This window comes from Amblyomma maculatum, chromosome 9 (assembly GCF_055883805.1).
Source record: "Amblyomma maculatum isolate TAMU_Amacu chromosome 9, ASM5588380v1, whole genome shotgun sequence".
NCBI lineage: Eukaryota > Metazoa > Arthropoda > Arachnida > Ixodida > Ixodidae > Amblyomma > Amblyomma maculatum.
The window spans coordinates 103,300,332-103,315,307 of record NC_139352.1 but is presented as its reverse complement, the minus strand read 5'-3'; the positions used below and the strand labels follow the sequence as shown (position 1 = coordinate 103,315,307).

Below are 14,976 nucleotides of genomic sequence, written 5' to 3'. Positions count from 1 at the left end.
TAATTCTTACATTGCATTATTTGTAGCATTTTAGCTTTATTGCCTTCAGCCTAAAATAAATACTGTTTTATAATTTCAAGCCAGTGAGACACAATACGTGTGTTTGTAACCTTGTTCTGTTCAGTTGAATAGAGGTTACATTAGCGCAATTAGGAAAATGGCTACTCCTAACGAAAAACTACCTCAATGCCAATGATAAAATCAGCCGATAAATGAGCGTCTGCCAATCCATAGAATGTTTTATGTTTTTGTCTAATATTCCGTTATGTTCGCAATAGGAACTTGCAGGATGGTGAATGGTCAATTATATATATGCAGAGGAGAAATGAGGGTGTTCGTTGCTTCTTTTCTTCATATATATATATATCAGTCTTGATGGTCATGGGTTTGAACCCCGGTCCTGGACGAATTTTTCAACTGCGAGGGTTTCGTGAAAGCTGCTCGGCATTCTTTCGCAGCCATATGGCTCCTCTATCTTTAGGGAGGCATGACATATACTATGGTGAGGCTACCCAAAAATTATAAAATAATATGCCTCTGTCCGTGCCACAGGGAGGCATGACAGTAGGGAGCGATGATCAGTAATGTCACCCTATTAAGAAAACTGGGTTTAGTCGCTCTTGACCAGGATGAAAGCTATCCCATTGCGCGAGAGTGATATGCTATTTCTCTCGCGCAGGTTTTGATGACTGGAAACAAAAAACAACCTAATTTCAAATCAGCGTTCGTAAATATTTGTGGATCATGATTTGATCGGTGTCGTACGAGAAGCATGTATGCAGCAGGAGTTACGAATTTACTGAACCTGATTATGTTTGTCGCTGTTGGGTTATTGATATTCATTCTTCAATTGATATTTGTGTCACCCACTCATGAGGGCTTTCACGATTGTACAACGAGCGCGGTACGCTGCCTGCCGATAACTGGATTATTGCCATTCCAGTACGGTTGGCGAGGCAAGCATAAATCGGGATGTTGGGATATGCAAAACGTATCGCTTGCGATGTTAATAGAGCAATATTTCTTACCACCCGGCCAGCTCTTTCTCTCTGAAGTCGCCGTGGGGAAATGCAATCCGGTACAACTTGAAGCCCACGATGGCGCTAGCGAAGAAGGCAGTGACTCCTAGCAGGATAGTCGTGACGCGTGTGTTGAGTGGGTGCGTCTTTACTCTTATCTTGATCCGGTACATCTCATTCGTCCCTTCTTTCGCCAGAGGCCACTGGTGACCACAGACTCGAGCTTAATTCCTGCATCCAAGGCCTGAGACGTCATTGCGCACCGAAATGGTTCCTGTTTCATCATCCACTGTTTGTTCCTTGCTGCTATATGCTGGGACATGAGAAAACTCTTGACGGTGTGCGACCCATTTCTATATAACGAGCATATCAGAGTCATGTATGTGGAAATACAGGTTAAGGAAGGGTGTAGCGAGTATTTAGCAGTAATAAAAATAGGCTTGATTAAACATGACCGTTAGTTATTAGCACTGGGCGTGAACGTTCCACGCAAGGAACATTTGGGGCACTTAAGCAACGCCTGCAAGCGTGTGACGGGACGACGTTAATGGCTCTCGTGTGCCGGCTCCGTTTGCGAATTCTCCTTGGCGCTAAAGCTGCCCAAACCTAAATGGCGTGCGTGAGATGGTCGCATTTTTTGTTGTAATTTTGAGCGTTACATAGGAGCTAAGCTGCCAAACCTGCAAGTATAAGCAAGGGATCACCAAGCCCCTGCTTAAACTCGAACTCTCGACAAATTATAAGGCGAAATCATCTCTAAGCTCACGGTGAAAATCTTGACTCAGCGAGATGTATTCGATTCTGCGAAATTATGAGAGTAGTACGAGTTAGACGTCGCAATAGGTTTGGCGTTAATATAGTTTCCCCAATAAGAACGTCGTAATATGTTCTGACGACAAACCTAAAAGAAGAAACGAAGCTGTGACCAGTACAGAGAAACGAGGACATGCTTTCATAATTAGGCTCTTAAATTAAGCGAAGTGCAATCGTGTAATTTTTTATCCTCTCTGAGGTGCAGCAGCAATGAAATTGCGGCCATCGCGCGCATCAGTTAAAGATTCGGGTGATTGTATATTCATTCATACTGTATTCTCATATGGGGAATCACAACTTCTACAAATATTAATAAGTTGCTTGTTTCCAAAAAAAAAGAAAAAAAACCCTTCGAGCTATTGAAGGTTATTACGGTATACCGCGCGACGTGCGTACAGAACCCTTGTTTAAGAAATATGCCATTTTAGCCGCTAATCAGATTTACTACTTTAGTCTTCTGCAGTACATTCACCATATTAGGCTGTATACTACTCTACCTGATAGATCTACAGTAACGTATGATATGCGAACACGAAAAAGACTTATACCTATTACTCAAACCAACTATGGAAAACAGAAATTACCTTTTCAGGTGCCATCCTTTATCAACAACACAACACCAAATGTGTAATTTTCATTGGCACCTAGGGTATTTAAAAACAACGTAAAACAATATTTAATTGAATATCTCCTATACTTTCATGGATGGTAGTCACTGTAGTTTCCTCTTATGCGGTATTTTTTGTGTAAATAGTTTTTGCTATAAAATTTATGTTATTGAGTGCGTGGTCTGTTGATTTGAATATATAATGAATACTGCATGTATTGATACCATTTATATAGCGTATGTAAGTGTTGAATAATGTTTTTGTTTTATATTTTATATACACTAGAGGTGTGTGCTGTTGTCTGTTTTGGGAGCCAAGGTCCAGTCAGGCTTGTCGCCTTTTGCCCTGGCTTCCCCTTTCTTGTAACAAGAAAGAAATAAACACCAACTCGAAATTTTTGCCACCTGCGTAATCGCTAATCTTGTATTTTGTGCCTCTATTGTCCCACACATACTCATTAGCATAGAGCCACCAGATTATTTAAAGACCAGCGCACAAAGATGTACACCTTGCTTTAACCAATCCGCACAAACGAGTCTGCGAGGCCGCGAGTCACAGGCAGCTAGTCTAACTCGGGATCAAACAGTCCTGGAGTGTTTGATCCCGATCTCATCCTCCCTTCTCAAAGGTGAAGCCAGAGTTGGCAGCGCCAGACGACTAGGCCTTGTCAAGTGGTCATGTGACAGCTAACAGCCCGCTATGTCACCTGCTAACTACCACCTGGTGGTGTCGTGCCCTGTCTTTTCAGTCACAAGCCAACAACACCGACATCAGATTTTCAAGAGAGCGGAAACTTTAACTTCATCGCTTAATATCAAGTACTGAGGAAAAATTTGATAAGAAGTGGTCGGAGAAGAAGCGCAGGAGTTGCTAAATTAACCGCTGCTTTCTCCACTTTTTATCAAATACACACTGATATGAACGTCCGCTGAAATATGAATAGGTGCTCCTGAGCTATGTTCGCAACCATTTCACTGCATTCAGATTGGAAAAATGGGATGAGAACAGCCCTGTTTTGGTTGTCATCTCCCACCAAAGAAGCCAGAAACGGCCCGACGATGCGGTTAGCAGAGCTTCTCCTGAGCCAAATATTTACGCTTCACCTGATGGTACCTTACGTCGCAAAGTAACCATGAACAATTATCTAATTTTAAAAAGGAAGCTAAAATAGCATGAGGAATATTCTAAGTTGATGCTTACAGTATAAATAATTACACCGCTGAAAAAAAATTTTTTACTGTCAAAAGAGTCCCAAAATTTATACAGAAATGGGATCAGAGGAGGCATTGAGGGCAGTGTGTTCAGAAAAACAGAAACCCTTGTTGTACCAGTAGGAACACACACAAGAACACTTGCTATAACCCTCCTTATGCCGGTAATACCAGAGTAGAGCGAAATGCAGACAGAATGCACGCATCTTTCTCTATGCGTGCACACCAAAAAAGGAATAAGAACAAAAAATAATTGTCTCACAAACAATTACTAAACAACGTGATGCCAAAAAGAAAAAAACTGCTGCTAACCGATTCATTTAAAAAAGTTCTACTTGGGCTCCGTGGAATACTGGAGATAGCGCAACGAGTGTTGCCCGAATCAATATTTGATGTTTTTATGCGTCGTTACTCGTGTCCGAGTCGGGCGCCGAAAATAAACGTCTTTTGTGGCGTGAAATAGGTATTTTACTAGGTATATTTTAAATAGGTATCTTTGGTGATAGCTGACGAAAGTAATATGAGCTAAAGCAAGGAAGGGCTCGATTAAAAAGAAGGAAGAATAGTAACGTAATTTGCTTTTGAACTGCATGGCATCAACGCATGCAACAAAGCGCTAAGCCGAATATATCACATAGTTGTGTACGCATACTGAAATTGTCCTAGGCGGAACCTTAAAGTAGCAAAAATGTAACTTGAAATCTTATTATGATAGTAAGGATGCTATCCTCGGTCCCATTTATGGTATAACGAGCTGAGTACAATGCTGGAAAGCTGCAATAGAGCCGAGGGAACGAAGTGTGGTTTCGTTTGGTTGTGAGACATATGACGCAAGTAACGCAGCCAGAAATTTCGAAGCAAAGTTTAATACAAACATTCTGTTTCCTTTTAGCATAAAGAAAAGCAGTGCATAATATTCACATGGCATCAACACTGGTTTTCTGTCAGGGGAGAGAAATTAAGCAATGGATTTTGAAGGGCGACTGCAATGCTGGGTAAGAATACTTGAATCCCAGAAGCCGAGTAGAAAGAATGTCGGCTGTATATTGATGTGCACCGTTCTTCTTATATATAGCCAATATATTTATAGTTCGATGGAGGCGAAAAGCAAGGCGGCCATATGCTGGGCGATGCCAGTGCACGTTAAGGAACACAGGTGGCCGAAATTTCTGGAGCCCTCCACTACGCAGTCCCTTATAGCCCGAGTTGCTTCGGAACGTTAAACTCCAAAAATCAAATAAACCGATATATTCGAAATCACAACGTCTGTGTACGCAGAATACAGTGCGTTTTGGTAATTGCAGCACAGACGGTTAAGTTATGATTCCTGCACCTCCGTCAATCCCATGTGACGTCTCGAGCAATTGCCCGGTAGTAAGAGCAACACATCAGTGATGACTAACAGTGCAGTCTTCGGATGTTCATTCTTCAAAAGAACGCATACGCGTCTTGGTTTACTTATAACTCACAATGCAAACATATGTATGAACGAGTAAGATGCTGCTTTTTCTACGCGAACCGTGGATCCTTCCTCTGCCGTGGATGTACAGAGTGTACACTGAGGTCATCGTGCTTTGCGAGTGCGAACAGAACTCTACTAAAGCTACCATAGCAGGATATCTAGCCGCCTGTATTTGAGATTTAACAAGATTAGATTCGGAATAACACTCACAGTCGGTAGTGCGATGCTAACATCATCTGTGCTGGCCAAAGCTCACTTCTTCTTTTTCGTTCTCTCTTTTGAGCTCGCGATACATGCGCAACCCAAGCGAGAAAAACCTCTATTGGCAGTGTTCATAACAAAGCGAATATTCTCGATAGAGCGGAGACCCGCATGCCGCGTGTTTAGAACCCATTCGGCCATTATGTCGAATAGCATTGAACGGTTAAGTAAATAACGTAGTACTATGCGCTGATGTGAGCGCTGAGAAGCGTGTTGCCGTTCCTCGAAAACTGCAGCAACGTTATAAGTGCCAGGTGCGTCACTAAAAAATAAAACACAACCTTGCGGTTTGTTCGAGCATGAAGCGCAGTACGAAAACTGAAATGAAATAATAAATAAATAGTTTTATGGATTAATATTACTTACTGTAAAGAGCGTAATACATTGGGGGCGTCTGTCGCGACATCTTTGCGACGTTGAATAAGTTGATTTGAAAAATCGCCGCGACGTAAATCCGTAAAAAATACTTTAAAGCATGCTAAAACGTAAAAGGCAATTGTTGCTGAGAGCTATCTCCGAAGGCAACCTAAAGGTAACATACACTCACTGAAGACAGGAATTGATTACGACGAAGGTAATTGTAAAGTGTAACCGTTGTCACACCGCCACATCGTGGCTGGTTTTGATGCTGTTCAGAACAAAAAAAAAATGGTATTATGCAACCTAAAGAGAATATACCCCAGGAAATATGGTCGTAATTTATGTGAATGCTGGGAAAAAATACAAAAATGTACCTACAGGAATCTAAAACATGTCACAGAAATCAGGTACGTGGTATCAATCCATTGCGCCACGGAAGCGATGGGTAGTGCGGCCTTTAAGTGCGGTCTTATTCGTTTTGATTCAACGCACTAAAGATGGCGCGATGGACGCAACTGGCATGAAGAAAAAAATACTGCAAGCAATTTTAATCCAGCAAACTATATTATTGCGTGTGCATTTTAGTTTATGCACTTCAATGTATAGTCGAAAAAACTTATAGCATTATTGATTTCCTTTTTGTTGTGTTTTATTTTTTAGTGACGCCACCCAGCACTTCCGTTGCTGCAGTTTTCAGGGAATGACAATACGCGGCTGGCAACGCTGATACAATGAGTTAATAGATCATTGTTCTAGTTCATTATAGAGTGGAGAAACCGGGGCTTCGTTTTCCTCTAGTGAGAACTATATTATCACATGACATATATGTAATGGATACATATAATAGATAATACACTTTTTTTGTAAAGTTTCTATTTATCTTCTAAAACGAATGGAAGAAAGGATCTTAATACTACACTGTATTTCATAAACGCCATTCGCATCATGGACCCATGAAGTGATCTGTTTAGCGGTGGAATTATGATGATCCATATATCAGCAGCTGAGTTTTGAAGGCTGTGGACATTATTGCGTTCCGCCTCACGTGTGCGCTCCTGACGAATACATTATTCGTAATACGGTATTCACTTTATAAGTACCTTGGATTTCCCATGACGCCATGTTTTCAGACAAGAAACTGTTCGAAAGAGGAACGCCAGTTGTTAAGTTGTTCATGACGCATGTCATTGACACGAAGTTCATCTGCACGAAAAAAAAATATTACCGTCGACAGCTTTCCCTCAACATCGTGTTATTTGTTGAACACGAAGAAGGGAAATAAGGAAGTAGAAAATACGGCTGCCTTATTTTATCCCCTCGGGAAGTACCGATTGTGATTTATGCGCTAAGAGAGGTTTGCACTTTCACCTTCAGGACAGTGGTCTTGAACCATCACTCAATTGTGCAGTCCCACGGCTGTGTCTCTGCCCGCGTGTCTCGGTGAAATATGCATCTTTAATGGTAGCGTCGCTTTCTAATCAAGCTTCCCTTCTGCGGACAAGGAGACGGGGCCCCTCTCCTATTAGATTTGCATCTCTTACTGAGCCAGCGAAAGTCGTCTTGGTTATCTATGACTGAAATGGAGCTCAAAAACGTGGTTATCTTCCGCTTGCTGCACTGAAGTTATCCAAGAGGAAAAGAAGCCGCCACATCATAATAGCGCCTTATGCTTGTACGTACAGCCGCCACCAAAAACACCAAGAGCTTCAAAGTTAAACTCCTCGAACAGGTGTGACAAATGATTTGCATTGGTATCAGGGCATATAATGAAACCGATTCAGAGATATTCTTCAAATCCATCATATGCGCTCTTTCATGTTTTCTTATTCCCGAAAGCATGTTTTTTTCAATGCTGAATGAAGGGATGTTCATATCTGGCAAACTTTCAGTTGAAATTACATGAGGCTTTAAAAAGGATACATGCCCTATGTGATATTCATGTCAGCATTGGCAATAAATCGAGAACTGTGCAAAGGAAGAGAATGCTGGTACCCTTGTTCGCTTAGCCGACTTCACGATATTTTGACCACTGCTCTTCAGATATGCGTATTTTGTCAGACCGTACTTCACTGTCGTCCGTGCGAGTCCATGGCGCAAAGACTTTTCAGCGGTGCACACGACGCCTTGCTGTAATTTGCCAAACTTCCTGTCCAGTTTTCATTCGATAATTGGGAGGCACCGGTTCCTACGAAGAAGTACCGGGCGCATGAATACATTCGAGTGTGTGATGAAGCTGATGAGGAGATCGTGTCCACATGTAGGAAGTGGGACCTAATAACATGCCTAACTTGTGTAAACTGATTAAGTAGTATTCTGAGGTTCCTCATGATGATGTCCACCGAAGTCACGTGTGAGGCGCTGTGCCGTTTTCCACGGTGACGGAGCTCCGGAGGTTGGCATTGTTCATGGCATGGTTTCCAGTCCGTGCGCAGACATGACTCGAAGTCACGAAGCTTCTTTCCCAGCTCATAGCCGAACAGCGTAATAAGCCCGTTCATCGAGGACGTGGCGCTCGCTGGGGTGCTTTTGAAACTTCTACGTAAAGTCGCATCAGGAGAGCAAGCATCTGTTGTTTGTTTTTTACTTTTTGTACGCAAGCTTGCCATAAGGCATAATATAAAAGCCCGTGTAAATTACTGTCCGTAAGGAACCGGCGAATTAAGGCTTCTGTTCTTAATATTGTCGGTAAGCCATTTGCAAAAGTCCTCTTCCCTTGTTGAGGTTAGTCCCACTTCCTGCGGAATCTTTATCCTTGATGCCCTTGTCCATCTTTTGTTTCCCTCCACCGAGTGCTGGCGTCTTCTACCTCCAGTGAGTAAAGCCCCTCTAGAACGCGTAGTCTATGTGTATTGGACAGAAAAAAGGAAACATTTATTATCATACCTTAAGACACACAATGTAAGATCGAGCGTTTTGTTGTGCGCATTTTAGGCGCGTACAATTGTAGGGCGTATAGAGAAACAGCAAAATTCCTGTGCCTGCTTGTGCTCTCGGTCTTAGAATGACTGGAAACGAACTCGCCGTGCGACATACCTTTCTAAAGTATACATCTTAGAATGTGGCCTTAAATATACATTTCTGCGCATAGATGCACAACAAAAGTCGAAAAAAAAAATCACCGCGGTAATCCATAGCCAAGTGACCGCGAAAGAAAGCCGGAATATGTTAACAAAGCGTATTTATTGAAAGAGGTGCCATTAGGAAGAATCGTCTCAAATGTCAAGAATAAAGGAAGAATAAAACAGAACCTTTCTCTAGCTTTCTCTAGCTCGTTTTGGAAATTATCTGGTTTGATTTCAATGAAGACTGGAATGGGACAAAAAATATTTGCTCGTGTTGCATTTTTTTTATTGGTTTTAGTGCGGAGAAAGCACTGGAACCGAAAAGGAGCAAAAATTGATTTGGCTCATTGGTTTCACATGTATTGGGATGTTTTGTCAGTGCATCCAGGTGGAAGCGCATATTGCCACCACCATATCAGCAGTATACCTGGCTGTGCAGATCCTCCTCTATACGGCGCTGGAATCTGGTGCTGCCTGGTTTGGATACACGGTAATATCAAATGCGTGCAGCGTAAGTACCTAATCGTACATGGCTGCCTCAAGACAGTGGTGTACCTGCTGTCATGCGCTCTGCTATTTACAGCAGCTCGAGCATCTCAACAAAAGTTTATTATTTCAAAGATACCTATTTAGACGCATATTTATTATTTTGGTCGGGGCGCTCGACTGCTGTATGCCCAATATTGCGGAATCGAATCCCGGCCACGGTGGTTGCTTTTTCATGAAGACGCCCGTGTTCTGCGCGATAGCAGTGCACGTTACAGACCCTCAGGTAGTAGAAATGCCGCCACTAAGTGTCTCTCATAGCCTGAGTCACTTTTGGACGTTAAACCTCATAAAAACGAAGCCTAAACATTTGTGTTTCGTTCACTCTACAAATTCTGCTGGGCTTGTGAAATGTTTGCTCCACTCGTGCGGCAACGTTTTGCTGGGCTAGGCGCAAAGAGACGAGATCTTTATTATCGCCGTGTGTGTTCTTGGTCTATCATAGTGTTGTTCAGCGTCAGAAGTACAATTAATAAAGAAAAATCGAAACTTAATGTATCGAGCTGCTCACATATACGCCGAGTTAAGGTAACTGTTTTATTGAAGCGCTAATAAATGAAAAAAAAAGCATAGAGGACCAAAAGTGGCCGAAATAAAGCAGAATGCGCACTACTTTCTGGTTATGATTATACAAAGGTGTTTTTTGTTATTGACAACATGATAGAAGACAACAAAACAGAGATAAAATCCAAAATATTAACCAATAAACAGTAATTCCTGATCATCGTATATGAATTTACACACGCATGAGAATAAACACAAAGCCCTAAAGGAGAACCTCCCATTTACGAACTTCTTCAGCTAAATAGATTGTACGGTGTTTATCGTATTAGGCCCCGTTTTGTGAACCTCCCTCCATTGGCCAATAATAGCGCTCCCTCCGACGCCTGCACGACTCATACAGATCTTGATTAGATTATTGCTTTCTTAATCACGTGATCCTCACTCACGACACGTTCCCAGGTTCATCACAGCCTTGAAACGCATCCAAATAGACAGCCCTGATAAAATAATATTGTAATTCGTGCTCAGAGAATCAGGCAGTTTTCTCTTCAAACGAAAAGATGGGGTCGACAGTGGCAGACACCTCGAAGAAAGTCCGCTGAACTTTTTGTTGTTGCAAAATACATTTCTGCCGATCTAGCTTCTCCCACTCCAGAGCGCTAGCTTGGTTCCCCTCGTCTATCAAGTTGCTTGTATACTGCGCTGCAAGACGTTGCACTGGCTCCGCATCTATTCCTTGCTTTTCTTTCTCCAGCCCTGCACGAAATTTGGCACGCACTCTACAGGCAGAACCGTATCGATTTGCCAAGAGCCTGCCTCGTGTTTCTGAGATTGCATGTCAGGAAGAAACAAGTTAGAATAGTTTCTTCAAGCCAAAACCATGGGCTCTCTTGCAATACAGCATTACCGAATCTCCTGGCTGGTAACCGCCGGGCTCTCTGCTTTTCTCCCTGGTCCTTCCACTCTCAGCCAACGCTGTCAGTCTAGGATCTATAACATTGAGCTGAAGTAATGCAATGCGGTATAGGTAACTACCGCTTGCCTCACGGCTCAGAAACTAAAACCGAGATTCGAAGAAATTGAGTATCGTCCATCTGCTCTCGAGGATATCGCAGACCTCCAGGCTATGCGTGAGTGCTGTAAATATCGCGGACGCATGGGCGTCGTGAACGTAACAGTTGGCTCACTCGTGCAGTAGAAGTAGGCGGTAGGTAAAAGGCTTTTCTTGCTGTGTTCATCTTGCGTCAGCGATATGCACGCATTTCACTTTGGCGTTTATTTGGCTGCAGGCAAAAGGAATGAAAATGGCTCGGAAAGGAGGACAAATAAGAGACTGCGCGCTGTCTAGCCATGGGTTGGAGAGGTTGGAGCTGTTTCGAGACCGCTAGCTTGTCTCGCAGTACAGGAGAAAACGTAGTTGCTATCATTATGGCTTCTCTTTGGAGGCACCTTATGACACGAAGCGCCATGGATTTAGCGTTTCTTGCTGCTTATTTGCCTCTAAGGGAGCCCTTTCTTTTGTTTACTGTTGTTAATAAGTTTTACTGAAATGAAATGCATTATGGCTGAAACGCAGGTCGTGTCCATCTAATGTCTTTTTTTGAGGGAATCCTTAGCCTTGAGTAAATTCGTAGCGCGGGTAAGCTCTTAGTAGAACCTACTAAAGAACAGCTACAGATGAAAACTGTACGCCTTGAGTGATACTTTGCAGTTGATGGATAATTATTCTTGATTTTAGGAGCAGCACTACAGCTTTCTAAAGCCACTGATGGCAGAGTGCGTACTCTGCTTGGAAGTATCATTTCTCACACTTGAAATGATTCTGGTAATGGGGCGTAATGGAGAGGATACGATGAGCTATTTTTACCCTTCGAAATATTTGAACTTCTCAGAAAATTAATTATTAAAGAAAGCTGCCTTTAAAGCACGAATTTTCACTGTATTAATTTAGCAACTCTTGAAAAATAAATTACACCAACATGAAAGTTTGGCTTCTTGTTGTTTTAATATTCATTGTTAACCACCGTTCTTAACTAATAATAATAAAAACAAGAAACATAACGGAATGTTATTACTTTCCAAAATGTCAGATACGTGATGTATATACGCATTTCTGACCAAATTTTACAACTTCTTCAAGCGGGCGCTTATTGAGCAATTTGTATTCGTGTTACATCCTTAAAGATAACGGTACAGAATTGCAGCAATACTTAGAAATCAAAGTAGTTCGTTCAGAAAAACTGTTGATTTCTATATCAAAATTTAATTATCGTTTCCCTGTTGCACGTATCAGGCTATTCGAGGCACGCACTGCACCAAAACCAGAATTGCTTCAAAATTTTAAAATGATCGGTTTCATATATTTTCATATGCAGTCGTTACCTCGCTTTATAAACTTCGATAATGACATTAACAGTGAAGGAAAATAGCAAACAGCTAACTTGGTGCATAAATGGTGATATACCAGAACACTGACATTTTGTTTCCGTTTGTTTTAAATCCGACGTTCTAGGGAGGGGAGGGGGGGGGGGGGGGTCCGCGTTATTTGACTGTGTCATCTGTAAAAAGTAGAGTGTAATCTCATAGTATCCCATTAGGTCTGCCTGGCAGGCATTTAACCAGCAGGTACCATAATAAGACATTTATTATCAATTATCATAGCTTGATAATGGTTATATCCTGAACTGGTGGAGTACGAAATCCTTAACCCGGCGGATAAGCAGCAAAGATTGGGTCTGAGGATACAGCCGCTGACGTGCCATGCTGTGACAGGTTCACATAGAGGCAGCATCGTTTTTACGGCTGCTTCAAAATGCAGCAGACAATGACGTGCGGTGTTACGAGCTGGAAAACAGTGTCGGCACGTGTCTGAAGCATGTGTTCTGTCGCTTCCCAAATTTGCTGCTCAACATTTTATCCCCCCTCCCTCCCTGCCTCAGCAAAGTTCATATAATGAATGCATGGTAGGTCTGTGAATTCTCTATTCATATTTTATGAGAGAAAGGGGAAAAACTGAAAAACTCCGTTGCAGCTCCATCGTCATCGCAACCGCCTTTAATGATCACAAGATCTCTCATTCACAAGCAGTAATTATTACGTGACCGAGGGCTAAATTTTCACAGCACACTCGGTCCGCACATGATTTAATTGCATATGATATGGCGTCCGCATTACAGCCTTAATTTGATTTATTATTCATCGCCAGGCGTCTGACAGTTAACGCACCACTTTCGGTTCTGAGTTATGCGAGGCCGGGAAATCTGGAGCTGTCCCAAATGGAGGGACACAAGAGATGTGCCTTTCCATTACACTAGCAATAAAAAATTGAACTGAATAAAGTTAAATCGATAAAAAATATAAGCTCAAGCTATATTGAGGGAAGTCGAATGTATTCCCGGAAGCAGGCCGCTGGATGTATGCCCTCGAGGGAACTGCGTGTAAAATAATATTTACCGGAAATATATTTTCACCTTCGCCTTTGCGCACAGCGTTTATAGAGGACCATATGATTAACATTTTTAGAAATGGCGACCTGGACAAAAATAACTCGGCGTTGTAATTTATGATATCCTGTATTTGTGAAGCGTAATTTCGATCTCTCAACGGTAGGGCCCCGAAACTCCTTCCTCCACACTGGTTGTATAGGTCAGCAAGTTCATCAATGGCTCCGCCACAGAAGTGTCTTTGAACGCAACCTAAATGTAACACACGCCCACTGAACGCGAGAAATATTTAGAAATTATTACGGAATTAAATAGTGCGAGCGCTGACATACCGCAGCATTTGATTTTCCTTCCGGCTTGTACGAGAGGAGTTTACGGCTCCTTATAACCGAAACCATCACATAATCCAACATAAAAGGCAATTCATCCCCATGAAAATGTTTGTAAATTATTTTGTTGTTGTATATTGAGAAAAAAAGTGAGGAGTGCAGAAAAGATATGCAGCACCGAACCGCAGTAACAGCGTTAGAAAACGCAGAGTAAGTCTCTCCCATTGCGCCACGGAATTGAGGAGAAGAGATGGTTTTAAATACACTCTTCTTCAGTTTAACAATATTTCTGCTATTTGACGCCAGGTTACGCTGCTCAGAGGACCCTTCCGTTGAGAGAACGGAGAGAGAGAGAGAGAGAGAGAGAGATAGAGAGAGAGAGAGAGAGAGAGAGAGAGAAAGAGAGAGAAGGCAGAGAGGTTAACCAGGAAAGCTTCCGGTTTGCTACCCTGCACTGGGGAAGGAGAATGAGGAGTTTAAAGGAGAAAGATAGAAGAGAATGATAGGAAAGGTGAGGCGGCGAGGAGCTCAGTCACAGTTTCTAAATCAAGTTTGTGTCTCTCATAAAGCACATAAGTGCTTTGAAGGCTTTGTCGTTAGACGCCTTCTGTGGCCATGGGCCGAGGATTTTCTCCTCTGTGAAAGGACGGATGTCAAGATGGTCCAGAGCCGAACGCAGCGCATATCTTTCGCTTGAAAGAACGGAATTATGCATTTGTCAATACTGCTTCAAATGAATTTTTGATGGCGCTGTGACTTCCCCAGAGTGTCAGTGAAGTATGGCCCTGTAGGTTTTGAAAGAAAAACTAAATAAGTTTTATAAGCGGTTGTCTTCCGAACCGTTAATTACAGGGGTTTATGAGCAGCAACAGATGAAGGTGAATGATAAGCGCCTTTGTAGTACGGGTATATCGTCTCGTGGCTATGATAATGGCGATTGCTGCAAATTTTTAAGCGTACTTTTAGGGCCACATTGAGATCCCAGCAATAGTCTGATTATACATCTCTATATTAACACTTTCATTTCCCGCTTCTTCCAGACCGAGAGTCACTTGGAGCACATAGATATTTTTCTCGACCAGCAGACACAAGCTCTGTTTATAGGGAACGAATACAATGTCTTCGAATTTTGCACCTAAGATCGAGGCTAAAGCAGCTATCGATGCAAGAACATGATTTGATAATGGGCGATGTCTTAAAATTGCAAAACCTTCCGACAGGCGCACTGCGAGTCACATTGTGCTTTACCCTTCAGTGTTCAATGCGCATGAATTAAGAATAGAGTCCCCGTCAAAAGCGAGTGTTCTGGGAGCTTTTGAACGTGGCGCACTTCAGAGTGCACGTACTTATGCTCTGAC

At 42.4% G+C, this 14,976-nt stretch overlaps 2 protein-coding genes across 2 annotated transcripts in view; one reads left to right on the top strand and one right to left on the bottom strand.

Annotated features, from left to right (window-relative positions):
* Nucleotides 1-1,192, bottom strand: part of LOC146180078 (thyrotropin-releasing hormone-degrading ectoenzyme-like) — a 46,890-nt gene extending 45,698 nt beyond the window's left edge. The window contains exon 1 of the mRNA XM_084579932.1: nucleotides 1,029-1,192. Within this exon, the coding sequence (XP_084436058.1) occupies nucleotides 1,029-1,192 (164 nt within the window). The remainder of the gene's footprint in view (nucleotides 1-1,028) is intronic.
* The window catches only part of LOC146180075 (uncharacterized), a 348,140-nt gene that overhangs the window by 191,673 nt on the left and 141,491 nt on the right, over nucleotides 1-14,976 (top strand). The window lies entirely within an intron of this gene.